The sequence below is a fragment of the Coptis chinensis genome, chromosome 1, assembly GCF_015680905.1.
Source record: "Coptis chinensis isolate HL-2020 chromosome 1, ASM1568090v1, whole genome shotgun sequence".
In the NCBI taxonomy this organism is placed as follows: domain Eukaryota; kingdom Viridiplantae; phylum Streptophyta; class Magnoliopsida; order Ranunculales; family Ranunculaceae; genus Coptis; species Coptis chinensis.
Window position 1 is genome coordinate 26,505,965 of NC_141456.1, and position 15,845 is coordinate 26,521,809.

General features: G+C 35.4%; 1 protein-coding gene across 3 annotated transcripts; it reads left to right on the plus strand.

Annotated features, from left to right (window-relative positions):
- The first annotated feature begins 1,757 nt into the window (after positions 1 to 1,757).
- EMB2004 (RNI-like superfamily protein) lies at positions 1,758 to 15,733 on the plus strand. 3 transcript variants are annotated; one of them, XR_015215943.1, is made up of 19 exons: positions 1,777 to 1,949; positions 2,088 to 2,382; positions 5,013 to 5,237; positions 5,929 to 5,987; positions 6,130 to 6,267; positions 6,723 to 6,797; positions 6,904 to 6,987; positions 7,101 to 7,162; positions 7,609 to 7,678; positions 9,030 to 9,105; positions 9,210 to 9,340; positions 10,166 to 10,225; positions 10,327 to 10,401; positions 10,477 to 10,581; positions 10,667 to 10,762; positions 10,848 to 10,928; positions 11,019 to 11,120; positions 11,202 to 11,365; positions 15,209 to 15,733. XR_015215943.1 is itself a non-coding variant. In XM_086597728.1 (18 exons), the coding sequence occupies exons 1-18, from the start codon at positions 1,908 to 1,910 to the stop codon at positions 11,268 to 11,270; spliced, it is 1,845 nt and encodes a 614-aa protein (XP_086453854.1). In that variant the 5' UTR covers positions 1,758 to 1,907; the 3' UTR covers positions 11,271 to 11,582. The 3 variants fall into 3 exon arrangements, 1 of the variants encoding a protein (XP_086453854.1); XR_015215944.1 differs by lacking the exon at positions 15,209 to 15,733 and adding an exon at positions 11,631 to 11,897; XM_086597728.1 differs by lacking the exon at positions 15,209 to 15,733 and having other exon boundaries at positions 1,758 to 1,949; positions 11,202 to 11,582.
- The last annotated feature ends 112 nt before the right edge of the window (positions 15,734 to 15,845 follow it).

Sequence of the window (15,845 nt, forward strand, 5' to 3'; positions counted from 1 at the left end):
CGACCAAACCTCTATAAAAACAGGACTGTGCGTCCATAAAGGGTATTCAATTCAATAGAACTCGTTAAATAATCCCAGAGACAGCAACTCACACATCCAGAGAAACAGAACTCGCAAACCCCAGCCTATTCTTCTTCCCTTCTTACTGTAGCCACCAGAGAGAGTTATATTGTTGTTCTAGAGAGTAGTTTGTTCTAGTGCAAGTCAAACTATTGTACACCATTGTATCATGTGAGGAAGACGCCACTGCTGCCTTTCTGCACCACTGGAAGGGGTGAAATTTTTCCTTAAGGACAACCTAATCCGCGCCTTGGTTGTTCCCTATTACTGATGTCCTTGTCTCTTCATTGTTTTCTTTATTCGAATACAACAATATGAACAATCATTGTTTATACTAGTCCAATAGGTGTTTTTACTGATCATACATTACGTTGAGGTATGAACAGTGATTGTTCATACCCCAAATAGATATGAACAATAAGTGTTCATAGCTCACGTTGAGGTATGAACAATGATTGTTTATAACCCAAATAGGTATGAACAATCAGTATGAATAATGATTGTTCATACCCCAAATAAGTATATATGAACAACGATTGTTTATACTCCAATAGGTGTTCTTACTGATTATACATTATATTGAGGTATGAACATTAATTGTTCATGCCCCCAAATAGATATGAACAATGATTGTTGATACTCCAATAAGTGTTCTTACTGGTCATATATTATATTGAGGTATGAACTAGTGATTGTTCAAACTCTAAATAGGCATGAACAATGATTATTCATAGCTCATGATAAGGTATGAACAATGAGTGTTCAAACACTAAATAGGTATGAACAATGATTGTCCCATTGTTCATACTATATACACGGGGTTATTTCGGTTGGGCCGGGCCGCTTATTATTTCGTATTAGGAGTATACTTGACATTTCATCTACCTAAACCGTTTTTAATTTTGCGTCAAGAGTATACTTGAACTTTCATCTACCCTTTCTTTGTGAGCGATTAAAAAAAAATGTCCTTACGAGTTACTTTCTTCCCCAATCTGTCTGGGAGAGTTTCTCTCTAATTGTATTATTTCACATGAAAAACTAATGACTAACTAATAAACACAAGTTTCGGCTCAGTACACTACAAAGTACAAACAATATCCATAGACTGTACTTAGTACACAAACAATGAAAAAGAGAGTACTATGGGTAGTTGCATTTTTTAGGTTGAGCCCATGTTCAGGCCCAGTTATGTGCATTTTATTTTCTATATTTATATCTTAATATTAAAGCTCCCACAAGGTGTATTTTTCTAGCTCTCTTAAAATTTCACGTCATCAATTTCTATTAAAACGGGAATTCCTCTCATATTAAAAAGAGAAATTTTAACACTTATAATTAAAATGAGAATCTTTCTCCTATTATAATGGAATTTTTTTTCTTATAGAAAAAGAAAAATCTAACACTTCTAATTAAAACGGGAATCATTCTCTTGTTAAAAACGGAAATCACACTTTTAAATTAAAACGTGATCCCTCCTCTAATTAAAAAATGGTTTTTTAAAATTTAATTAAACTAAATTGTTATGAAATTAAAACGGATTAGCGACAAAAACAGAAATCACAGTTTATTGTTAAATTTATATATGTATAGTTATGATTGTTGAACAAATTTTTAAAAGAGCCGGTGCGGTTACTTTCTAGTTTATTATTATTTATTTTCTATATTTCTTATTATTTTGGAAGTACCCAAACTCTTTTATCGTAGTCAGAATTCAGAAATCAGTAAGCAGCTAAAAACTGGTCTTTCAGAAAAGCCGCTTTTTTATCTTCTTCACTGTAGTAGTAACAACTAACAAGTAGCATTTCTCTTCTATGCTTTCATAACTCACCTTCTACACTTCATTACCAATGACTTCACCTTCAACCCTTTCTCTCTCTTCTCATCCCAAGGTAAACAAATTTTCTTCACTCTCTTTTTTTCAACAATTCTATCTCTGGGCTCGTTTTAAATATGCTTATAAGTCATTTTTATAGCTTAAATGCACAAAACAAAGTCAAAAACCCCACAATTATTAACCTTTTTTGCAGATTAGTTTTGTTTCTCATTCACAGAAGCATGGACTAAAAAACTCAATCTTTGGTTTGGGTTATGGTGGGCATTTTGTGTTGTTTCCAACTCCTAGTTTAAAAGGAAGATGTGTTCAGTTGAAAAGTTTGGTTCCTAGAGCTGCTGCTTCTAGTGTCAATGGGGGTTCTAGTCGAGGAATAGGGGGTCGAAAAGTGTATAGGCAATCTCAAGCTGAATCTTCAATACCCTTTGTTAAGGTTAAAGAGGTTGTGTCGTTCGTTGTACCTGCTGGAGTTTTCGTTGCGGTGACATTCGGTATGAGTTTGGGCATTTTAGCTTTAAATTTATGTTTTACATGGTTTTGGTTTATGTACATTGATCTATTTACTTGTTTTTTGCTGTCAATCCATTTATTAGTATTAAGTATATGAAGCAATCACAGTGTTGAGAATGTAACTTATTGTTTGTTAGCTGAAACACTTTATATGTATGTCCAATGATTTTAGTATTTTACACCGTTTCCACATTGCCTACACTCTCCGCCCAAGGTCGGTCCATAGTTGTCACTGATAACAGTTGACCTTCTGTTCTTCAATTAGTAGAAACATTTTATGTTTTAGTTGCTTCTACTATTTAATGTAGAACGAAGTAGAGATTTAGAAGAAAGAGATACGGAAATCTCGATTAGAAGAGAAGTGAAGAAGAAAGATAAGAGATTTAGATGAACAAGAACAATAAGTAAGAAGAAGATGAAGATTTAGAGTAGAAAGATAGACAATAACAAAGATAACTCAATTGAGAAATTCTTGAATAATAATCAAATCATAATAATCATAATGGGTTCGTTCACAAAATACTAGAGAAGCCATATTTATAGATATGGTTTCTTGGACTCTAAACAATACAAAATAGAAACTAATACTAATTCTAATTTGACACAAATTAAGAAATAACTTAACTACTAATAATAGTATTCTAGAATCATCTAGAACATAGGTATTCTATCCTACATCACTATTAGTGATTTTTCAATAGTAGAAGCAATAGACATATCTTTCTATTTATGGTTTCTATCTAACTGGCTAACTTAGTGCCTTCATAAGGATATAATCGCTTTGGACTTTAGCTCCCCTCGTCTAGGGTGTATGCTGACCCAAATAATAAACCAATGGGCCTAGAGCATGATCAAACTGTGGGTTGCCCCTGGAGACGTGTGGCTAAATTCCTAGGAGTTATGGAGATTGCATTCACCTGGGTGAGCGCCACTATCTTTTAATTGCTCTTTTTATTAACGCAGTTTTTGTTTACCAATAACCAGTATTGAGGAAACGAGGCAATGCCACTGCTATGTATGTTGGATTATGAGTTTTGAGAGGTTTGTTCAAAGTTGTCGTCCTATTGTTATGTAAGTGACCAAGTGGATGGAGACAATACCAAATCACCAAATGAGCGTAACACCCTACATTGTGTAAGTTTGATATATCCAAATAAATAGGTAGAGTTCAACCTCACTTAGATTATGCTAATAGTTGGTCTGTGCATTATCTTGGACAGCAACGCCTAGGAATGCAATGACATTCATGGAATCATGGTTGATTGGCCCAGGTCAAGGATGTGAACAATGTGGCCGGGTGCTCCATCATTCAATGGGGTGTGCAGTTATTTTTGGGGGAAGAGGCTTTAAATTTACCTACTTTGTGGCATTTGTGCATCATCTTTCTTTCTACCATGATTTTAAATACTGAGAAGTGAGAACTAAAAAGAGGAAATTATGAGCTCAGAAGGAATAGAATAGGACTTGGAATTGTTTGAGAGACTAGCATTTGGTGTCAGAATGAGTAGCTGCTTAGACCAGATTGAGTCAATAAGTACCTAAATGGATGGTGATAGGATCAATAGGGATAACCTGAACTCCTGGAGAAAGAGCTTGGAAAAGTATCAAATTAGAAGAAATTCCAAGGAGAAAGATTAGAGTTTAATGGATTAAGAAAGATGATCAAAAGTTGGATTTAAATGAACCAAGTGGTTGACGCTAGAAGAGAGTCGACTCTTTAAACAAGATTTGTACCATGGAGAATAGTACCAGGATGGGCGACCCCTTGAGAAGTCCTTGTATTGCACCCTTTTATATTATAAGGGTCCATAATAAAAGGTGTGATAAAGCTGTAGATCCTAATGCCTTATAAGTGGGAATTCTTGAAGCGTTAAGAACTTAAGATAGGATCATTGTGAGTTCATAGAGCCATTGCAAATGATGTATTGGAGTCTTGGTTCCCAAGAAATCCTAGATTATAAATTAATGCCTTGTTGTATAGGAAAATCATATGTTTAGTTTGGGAGCTCAAGTGGAAAATTTTGGATTTTACGACTCTTCCCAATTTTCCCTAGTTTGTACATGGTTTATAGGTTTGCTGGTGCTCATCTCGATCTTTTGCCTCCGCTGGTTGAGTTTTCATCGAAGCAGTTGCATTGAGAAACCTCTTCGTACTTGTTTATTTTTTATTAACACCTTTGGTTACTATTCTGAATGATATGGTGGTCGATTTTATGAATATGGATTTATTGCTATTTATATGTATGCTTCTTTTGACCAAGTGTTCTGATGATTGTCTCATTTCTCATTTTTTAACCTGTAAGTACGTTTGAGTGAGGTTGTAGTATGCAAATTGCTGCTATGTGCAAATTAGTCTTTGATAATGGCCATATAATTTATTTTATCTTTGAGATTATGGAATAATTATGTTTTCACCAAAGGGTACAGCTTCATGTTTCATTTGGAGCATCCCTATTTTGAAGAAGCTGTTGCTTTATTGAATTTACCAAAGACCAATTGTTCTCATGATTATCTCATTTCTCAAGTGCATTCAATTTCTCAAAAAAATAGTTTTCTTACTAAAGGCAAAATAACATAGCATATTATACTAATTTGTGTTTTCAGCTGGCAGTGTTGTGGAAGCTGGTTGAGAAAGTACTTGTGCCAAAATCTGGGAAGCCTGTATCTACAGGGGAGAATAAATTTTCTTTACCAGGAATCAAATGGTCATTTGCACCGGGTACAAACTTGTCTTCAGGTCTAAGTTTCACAGATGAAAAAGATCGTAGAGAGAAGAAACAAAAGCTCAGTGACTTTGCAAAGGAGCTTCGGGCATTCAGTGATGTTAACATGTCAGGTATGTTAAGTGCAAAAGTAAGGTCTGCAGGTGTATGAAAATTGGATGTGCTTTATGCTTTCATTTTGATTGAGGATAAAAATGTAATAATAATGACAATGCACGATAGGCTGTTGGGGGGGGAGAGGAATATGTCTAACTGGCGTTTGACTTGGGGTGGGTGCTCTTTTTGTTGCATGGTTTAGAACCCAGGTGAATGAGGTTGTCATTGAGGTTTGAACAATTTGGTAGTTGATTAGAGGTGATGGCATTGAAGCTTTACACTCTTCTTTGTAATGTTAAAACCCGTAACTGGAGATACTCGTACTAATTAGAGTTGCATTATCCGCTGAAAAGTGAAATGCTGTTATGGTGCTCAAGTTTCTAGCAGATAGGCAGATGGCTTGATTCCAATGATAAGATAGTGCATACACACTAACCACATAGTTAAAGTACACAAACATTTAACACATACCAAATTTTATTTGACTTATCTTTAATTTTTCTTTCTTTCTTTCTTTCTTTCTTTCTTTCTTTATTGATTTTGTTTTATTATGGGAAGGGATAAGTTGAGTTGGGTAGACCCTACAAGGAGGGTCAAATATCTTAGTATTAATTTCTATGATAGATAGCTCCTTTTGGAGTATGGACCAGTTTTATTGAATTCATGTACAATTATACTCTCTGCTCACCAAAGACATGCTTTTGATAGGTCTAAAATTTGGGGATGATGGACTGTTCTTTCTCGCTGAGAGCTTAGGCTACAACCAGGTTACTGCTTCTATGTGCTCAAAGAATCTACTCATCTGATTCTCTTCTTGATAGTTTCCCCGTTTTCTGATTGCTATGTCAGAGGTTTGTCAATGTTCTTTTTCTAATTTTTTTTTTTTTTTTTTTTTTTGAATTGCTTCAGATTGCAGAAGAAGTGGATTTTTCTGCTAATGATATAACTGCAGCTGGATTAAAAGCCTTTGATGGTGTTCTTCAATCAAATATTGTATTGAAGACTCTCAATCTTTCTGGGAATCGCATTGGAGATGAAGGAGCTAAGGTCAGATGAAGGCCGTATATTAAGAGTAAATATTGTGCTTGGAACAAATGCAAAGAACCATGTCAACAGCTTTTCATACGTTACCCTCCTCCATCTGTGTAGGGAGTGCCAATGCAATGACAATAATACTAATGTTGGAAGGCTTAGACCAAGAGTAATGGGCCAATATAGTCAAAAAGGCAGCATTGCTTCCACATGGTCGGTGGGGTTGAGGAGTATTTGGTTGTTTTAGTATGTCATTATCAATTGAATTTATATAATAAATCTTTCTGGTCTTGATTCTATAACCTCCTTCGGTTCCCACCTTTGAGCACCATAAAAGACCTTGGCTGTAATCTTAATTTTGTTTGCTGAACTCTTTGTGATCTTCCTTCTTCTGTACCTCGGATGTCTTAATGTGTCTCATATAATTCTGTATTTTTTGTAATTGAATATTCTCTCCTTCCTGTTTGCAGTGTCTATGTGAGATCTTGGCCGGCAATGGAAGTATCCAAAAGCTCCAGTTGAATAGTACTGATGTGGGAGATGAGGTCAGTTCAATAAACCATAAAACTAGTAATCGTGGAAGCATTTGGAGTGATGCTCCTCGGTCTTTTAGTTGAGATGTAACTTTTGTACTGCCCCTTTTCCACCCAGGGTGCAAAGGCCATTGCGGAGTTGCTTAAAAAGAATTCAAGCTTGCGTTTTCTTGAACTGGACAACAATATGATTGAATATTCTGTATGGCGTTCATATTCCCCAGATAACTCATATTCTAAGGCATTAGCTTAAGTTCTGATGCACCTGAAACCTGTGATAGTGTGATCCAATATTTTGTTTCTGATTTTTGTCAGGGATTCACAAGTCTTGCTGATGCACTTTTGGAGAATAACACAATTCAATCAATACATCTTAAGTGAGTAAATACTCCTCTAACGATTCATTGTATTAAGACCCTGATTCGCCGTAAGAATCTGTCATCTATTCAGTATCGACTGTTGTTGACATTATACTCATTTGGTAATTTGTTTTCTATCAACTGTTGTTGACTCAAAATCGCAAAGTTTGATGAAGAAAAAGTGTAAGATGGGGTGTTTTAATTTAACACTGTTATTAATTTGTATCAGAACCAAAGTACGTTGTATGCCTATTTGGTGATAGAGGAGTTATCTGAAGCTTTTAAGTAGGACTTAGAAGTTTGTATAAATTTATGATTGAGTAGATCATATGTTATCAATTAAGGAAGAAATATGTTTATTAAATTGAACGGAGGAAAATATTGTTTGGTTGATTTGAAATATACGCGTGTGCTCTTGGTGTCCACTCTGCTTCTTTAACTACTTATGTTGTTTTTTTGCGCAGTGGCAATTACGGGGGTGCTCTTGGTGCAGCTGCTCTTGCTAAAGGAAGTGAAAGAAACAAGTCCTTGAGGGTATGATTTGCTATTGATTTCAACTCTTTTGATTCTTCTAGTCAGCATTAATTTCAACTGTTGATTGGCAGTTGTTTAGAATCTTGACAAATGTATTGAGAACTTTTCCAAATCATTTTATTTTGGTACTGTAATGATATAAAAGCTGATTGTAGAACTAACAGTGTAAAAATTTCAAGAACCATGGCATCTTGCAACATCTCATGGTATTTTTCATGGTTGCGGTTGCTTATCACTACTGTAACTGTGTGCAGTGCAATATAAATGTAATTGACATGTGTTAGCTTCTTGTTTCTTTGAGGCAAAGTCTCCTATATTAGAATTGTGTGTGTGTATGTTTCTATTTTTTTTAGATGCTGGGGTTAGACAACACTTTAGATTAGAGAACTGTATGTTGGTTACACTGAATAACTTGTTACACTAGAATGACTAGATATGTTATCAAGTTTGAGGAGCTCCAATAAAAAAGATATGGCGCTAGACTAGACATTCTACAGGAATCAATAAGTGATGTAGATACTTCAGTGAACGAGAGCTTTGTTTCTTCCTTGTGATTCTAGGACTGATTATGAAATATTAACAGTTAGTGCCAAATGTGGCAAAATATATGGTCGACCTTCTTGTTTTTTCATGGAACGTCAAATCATTTGTACTATTTCCTGAGTCTATGTCATGATGTACATTTGAACTTTATACGTAACCATAAATATGATGTAAAGAATAACACATAACAGCAATAGAAGTATATGGTGCTGAAACAATAACTAGTTGTGAGTCCAAGACCTTTTTCTTGGGGAGGTTTAATAGTAAATGGACAAGCATTTGTTTTTGCACAACTTTGTGAGGCACGGTTCAGGATGGAAATCTAAATGGGTTCATTTGGACTATTCAGGATCACCAAATGAATAATTGTGGGTTGAAATTTGACTCGCTCAGGACGTCAGTTCATTGGATTAGATTCCCAGATTATTATCTACTTGTTATTGCAGAGAATATGAGTCTAGAAGGTTTCCTGAGTTGTTCTTAAGTCTTTGAGTACGGTTTGATATGTTGGTTTAGATCTTGGTGAAACATATTCTTGCTTTTAACTCATGATTATGGAATTTCTCCAGACAATTTACATGTAATTGGTACTTATTAGTAGTAGATATTTGCTGTGTGTGTGTGAATCCAACATAATCGGTCAAAGTCGACACATACATAATCTAGATAACATATTTATACTTCATGAGCTGTCGTATGCTAGTTCAGCATGTGGTGGATCAAAAGCAGATATGTTGCTTATATCACTGTGAATGTGGGATGTGCTTATTCTTTTCATGGTCAAAGGATTCATTGAATTTTTCTTCAGGAACTTCATTTGCATGGAAACTCTATTGGTAATGAAGGGGTCAGGGCTTTGATGTCAGGTTTATCTGCACATAAAGGTTGGCTCTGTCATATTCTGACAATTCTTTGGTTTTTCTGGTTCATGTTCACCTTCTTTCTAATAACTTCTTTAGTGCGCGTGACATGAATAGTTGTTGTGTAGGTAAATTCACACTTCTTGACCTCGGCAACAATGAAATTGGCCCCAAAGGTGCCTTCCATATTGCTGAGTTTATCAAGAAAACAAAAGGCTTGCTATGGTTGAATCTTTACATGAATGACATTGGTGACGAGGTATAAGTAGTGATTATTGCTTCTCTTCTTTGCACTAATTTAACCTATATTTTTTTTGTTCTTTAGAAATTAATATACATTATACACAGAAGAAAAATATACTTTGGGTTGTAAAAGGAGAGACATTGTCCACTATAAGGACAAATGTCTTGCGGTGTTCATGGCTAGCACTAGGGGTGTGCATAAAACCGGCCGAACCAACAAAATTGACCGAACCGAACCGAATCGGTTGGTTTCAGGTTGGTTATACTTATTAGTCGGTTCGGTTAAGTGTATGTGAAAACCGATAGGGTCTGTTCAGTCACCGGTTAAGTTCCAAACCTGACCCGCCATATATAATATATATTAAAATATACATATTTAATTGATTTAATTTAAAAATATATGAAAACCAGTCGGTTTGGGTCGGTTAATATCAGTTAAATTGTAACCCAGTTGGTTCGGTTCGGATATCGGTTTTGCTGGAAATTAGTTCGGTTTGGTTCGGTTCTATAAAAGTATAAACCGATAGGGTCGGTTCAGTCGTCGGTTTAGTCTCAAACCCAACCCGTGCACACCCCTAGCTAGCACAACAAATGCAACCCACTCACCCGAACACTAGACAGCAATATTAAAATAAAATTTTCCACGTGATAGAACAATATGGATGACATTGTCCTCATGTTCCTTGGTTTCACGAATTTCATCTTCATATGGAAAGTAATCGGACTCAATACCGTACCAATTGGAGGTTGTCCCTAGCTATATCGTCTCCAGTGGAATTAATGAGTTGGTTGCTTAATGTTTTGTTCATTTTATGACATTTTACACCCAAAAATGTATCAGGGGGCTGAAAGAATAGCAGAATCTTTAAAAGAAAATCGCACAATTACAACTATTGACTTGGTGAGTTATAATCCTCTTAAGCATCTCCAGAAATTTACATTTTAACCGGGGAGGTTTCATACAAACCATTTCACTTGAGATTTTTGTGGGATTTGATTCAGGGTGGAAATAACATTCATGCTAAGGGAGTCACTGCCATATCCCAAGTTTTAAAAGACAATGCCGTTATCAAATCAGTAAGTAATATAGATTTATTTATTTTTAGATGATTAAAGCGTGATGTCTCTCTTAGAACCAGTTTTATTTTGCAGTTGGAACTTGGATACAACCCCATTGGACCTGATGGAGCAAAGGCTATAGCTGAAGTTCTTAAATTTCATGGGAAGATAGAAATCCTTAAGCTGGGTTGGTGTCAGGTAATACATACGTGGCATTAATTTTATTTGAGTCCAGGTTAACATAGTATCTGACAGTGAATGTTGACAACTTGGCATGTTGCAGATTGGACCAAAAGGTGCTGAGTACATTGCAGATACTTTAAAATATAACACAACCATAACAACGCTGGATCTGCGGGCAAATGGACTCAGAGATGAGGTTTGTTCCTGTAAATTCATGGCATGTTTTATATATGGGTGTCTAGTTTCCCTTTCTCATGGTTCTTGGATTTGTTAATTTATAGGGTGCAGCCTCTTTGGCCCACAGCTTGAAGGTGGTTAATGAAGCCCTAACATCACTTGACTTGGGATTCAATGAAATCAGGGTTTGTACTTTGTACAGTTTGCCTACTGTAATAGTGAGTTCATGTTAAGTAAATTACTTGCGGAATTTTATTTTATTTTCATTCTTACAGGACAAGGGAGCATTTGCTATTGCTCAAGCACTCAAGGCAAATGAAGATATTACACTCACATCCCTGAACCTTGCCAGCAACTTCCTTACAAAATATGGGCAGGTAAAAAAAGCACATTCTTGTTACTGGCTTAATTGAGCTTTTCAGCATCTGGCTGTAGCTAATAATCCAAGAACCACGCAGGTTGCTCTAACAGATGCAAGAGATCATGTATACGAAATGAATGAAAAGGAGGTTAATGTTTTTTTCTAGATGCCTTTATAAAAGAGATCCATCTTTTGTGCAAATACCTTAATGAGTTCAAGCATGTCTGAGGCTTGGTTCATTTTTCTTCCGGCTATAATGTGGTAAGAATTCTCTTGTTTCCACTTTTTGAGTTGGAATAGAGTTATTTATACATATAGTCTTAGTAGTAGTGACTGTAAATTTTGATCGAGAAATTATAGCTTAGATTCATTCTTGAGATTATACCATGTAAACTTTTGTCTGTCGGAAAGAATATGGAAATTAGACAGAACAATTGTTTAACTTGTTAAACCTTAATTTGAGATAGTAACTTTATTAGCTGATAGATTGCAAAGTTGAAGTTTGTTTCTTCTTTTCAATTGACAGATCTCGGAGGTCATTGATATTCTAACATGATAACCAAATTCTAGGATGCCTGGAAACTTTATTTTACCAGGACTGGAACATTCATGACTGCCTTTAGATTGTCGTTTGGTTCCTTTTACTTGGAAAGAGAACTAAGCATTCTTTTCTGTCGTTGCACAAAGCACCCTTTGGTGGCTCGCTGACCAAATGGTAGTTTAAACAAACTTTTAATATGCACCATCCTCCAGTGACAGCTTTACCTAAATATTATTGTCGTTTTTTGTTAAATTTGGAGCTTCCAACTCGAAATCCAATTGGCTACAAGTGGAGCGCCCCCAATATCTTATATCTCAACAATGATCTCCATTATGCCTTCAGCCCTTCACCAGTCAGTGACATATGTTGTTTAGCATCCTGGCTTCTTACTGAGCTGCCATCCACATTGTGGTTGACACTTTTGTCCACCACTAATCACCATTGTTTCTGAACTTCTGGCCCAGTTGAAGATTTTCTCTTCCTCAAGACATTCCTGTGTTATGCATGTCTTTGTTCATGTAGCCTAGTGCATGCTGATCAGCCGATGCCAGTTCATTTTCTAGTTGGTATGCTTTTGAGCTACTGCAGTATTTTGTGTGGTTCTGTGTTTATTAGTTAAGCCATCATCTATCTGTCTAAATCTGTGTATGAACAAGCAAGTGAATTGATAAATCATGAGGTGACTCTAAACCTTGGACGGAATGTTTGATTCCGTCTGAATGTAAAAATCGAAAAAATGGCATCTGGAAAAAAAAAAAAAAAAATCGAAAAAACATGCAGGACGGAATGAAAAAAAATTGGGTGGACGAAAAAACACACGAATGATTCCATCTTGTGTGTTTTTTTATTTTTTATTTTTTCAGTTTTTTTTTCCGGACGGAATGTTTCATTCCGTCCGAAGCTCACAACTCAATGAAATTCTCAGTAGCAAGTGCTATCCTCGTTGTGACTTAGTTACAAGTCACTGACTTTGTCACCCTTGCATTGGGTATGAGTTTTTTGGTATTCAAAGGTGAAAACTCTCAATTTCTCCTCATAGTGACTTGCATTGGGAATGCTCTAAGTTGATGTTTTTAAAATATCGTGACACTCTATCTTTTTTTTTTGTTCCAACTTAACACCTCCTCGAGCTATCTTCTCTCTTACACTAGTCAAAGTTAATTCATTTTCTCTCCACGAAGTAATTAGCAATGAAATCTTCTGGGAAAAGGCATTGATATTTTGTTTTTAGGATAATGAGAGAAAAAAGTCAAAGAACTAATTAGAAAGAAAGTTGAGAGGTGAGAGGTGACAGTGATTGATGAAGATGGAAAATTTGACACAAATTAGAGTTGTGTTTGTCATTTTCTTTAAATCTGATTTGAAATTCTAATATTGAAATATTTAATGCACTTCCCCCTTTTTAATTCGGATGAATTATCTCACCTAAATACTCAATCAATTAAAACTTTCTTTTATTAATTTTTTATATAAAATATCATTAACAATTTCCTTTTATTGTTCTAATTTTCTTTTAAGGGTCAATTTCCATTTAAATCTTAGTTGGTAAAACCTTTGGGTGATGATACTATAGGTCTAGAGTTTGAATCCTGCCAGCATTAAAGAGCTATTGATCTCATTTAAAATAGGTTTGCCAATAAAAAAAAAATCCATTTAAATCTTATTAACTTTATACCAATCAAAAACATTCTTAATTGATACTCTTTGGTTAACAAATTTTTCATTTCCTTTTACAATAAATATCAAAATTTACCACGAAATCCTTGATATATGTGGATATATCGCAATATATTCACGATATTCGTATATGCTCTAATGTAAAATACAGGGAGTGACTCTCAAGGATAAAAATGTCGAAAAAGTAACTCTCAAGGACCGGGTAGATGAAAGTTCAAGTATACCCTTGACGCGAAATAAAAAACGGATCGGGTAGATGAAATGTCAAGTGTACTTTTGACGCGAAATAATTAATGGCCCGACCCAGACGAAACGACCTGGTGTATTTAGTATGAACATTGAATGTTCATAGTCTTTGGGTATGAACATTGATTGGGTATGAACATTCAATGTTCACAGTCCTTGGGTATGAATATTGATTGGGTATGAACATTCGATGTTCATAGTCCTTGGATTGGGTATGAACATTCAATGTTCACAGTCCTTGGGTATGAATATTGATTGGCTATGAACATTCAATGTTCACAGTCCTTAGGTATGAATATTGATTGGGTATAAACATTCAATGTTCATAGTCTTCTAGGTATGAACATTCGATGTTTATAGTCCCTTGGATATGAACATTCAATATTCATAGTGAACATTCAATGTTCATAGTCTTTGGGTATGAACATTCAATGTTCATAATCTTTTTTTCGATGTTCATAGTCTTTGGTCTTTTGGGTATGAACATTGAATGTTCATATGAACATTGAATGTTCACTATGAACATTCAATGTTGTACGAACATTCAATGTTCATAGTCCTTTAGGTCAATGTGCATACATCAATATATTGTATAAGGTACATTCACCTATTTGGATATGAACAATCATTGTTCATACACCAGCAGAAAGTATGAACACTCATTGTTCATAGTAAAATGACAGAAAAGGTAAAATTGAAAAATATTCATTTTAAATCTGAGTCATTTGTCCTTGAGGGTTATTTTCACGAAAAAGGTATAACTGACATTTAAAAAAAGTAAAATGGCCGGAACAACTTATTTTGTCCTTGAGGGTTACTAAATTTGAAATCGTGGGTTCGTGAGTTACTAATTGTTAGAATTTGTCCTGAGTTACTCACCAAAAACCGTGTCCTATAGACTTCATTTTCTCCAAAATTGGGTGTTAGGCCTAATTTCTTGTGTAAAATATCCCCACATAAAGAAAATATATCCACATACATATCTATAAATCACACGTCGATATATTATACCATAAATCACAAGATACATATCCCAATATTTTATACTATGGCGCCAAAGGGGTGGCAAGTTATGGGTGTAGCAAGGCAGGGCAAACGCTATCTTAAAAATCACATGACAGACATGATTTTTTTTTTTTTTTTCATAGTGATGACAGGCATTGACACAGGTGAGTCAATTTTGATAGATGGAGTGTCTAGTTTGCATCTACTATAAGCTTAAAGTTTGTGTAACAGTTGGCATTGGCCCCATTTTACATTGCTACTGAAGTACTTCCGAGTGTTTTTCCCTTCAGATTTTGGACTTCCAAAGTTGTATGAACTGCGTTTGCACGAGTGCTATTTGAAAATTTTGAACTCTACCTTCAAAATCGGTTTTTTGGAGTGATTTACTCATCTGAGTTGAATAAAAAATCGTATGCAACTTGGTATAAGACACAAATTTAATGGGAAAACCATTTTACAGTTTTAGCAATAATGCTAAATACACACTGAAACGGGTTATCGGAAAACATTTTTTTTTCCCCTCAATCCTGGCACACTCTCGTAATTCTGTTTCTTAAAGGTGCGAGGAGTCCACTTTTAGGAGACATCTATATATCTCCAACAACTGCAATGATGTGAATCTCACCTTTTTTCAGGGAGCAAGTATTCTATAATCTATATACGTCAAGTTCACAAGGTGGAGTAAGTAGAGAAAGTTAGCAGAAAATTTGAGAAAGATGGGAAGTGGTGTTTGGAAGAGAGTGAGAGGAACAAAGTTTGTGTACGGTACAGTGAGGACATCAACATGATTGTCACTGAAACTGCAGACTGCCTGCTTGCTGGTGATCACTAATAAGCTGGATCTAGCTGGCCAGGTTGTCCGTTCATGGCAATGCCCATATAATTCATTAACATATGATAATAGAGCTAGCCAACCACCCTAGCAAGTACGTCCCCCCAAGCTAGCTGTTTTCCACTTCAGAAATACGGTTATCCTCCACCAAGTAAGAACAAAATGTGTATTGAAGACGTATCAGTATATGTTTGTCTTGATAATTTTTAAAATTCATGAGAAATTGTAAGATATAGCCATATGGGTAGTGTTCTAATCCTACCTCAAACAGAGCCTTGAAGTCTCAAACTTTGAAGTAAAGCACGAGATATGTTTCCTGTATTGATAATTGGACGCGCACGCATATTTTCACTCAGAGGTGCATCAAAATTCAAAATGCGCCAGCACATACGAAATTAAATTCAATCAACTAGATACATTCCTCTTCAACTTAATATGTG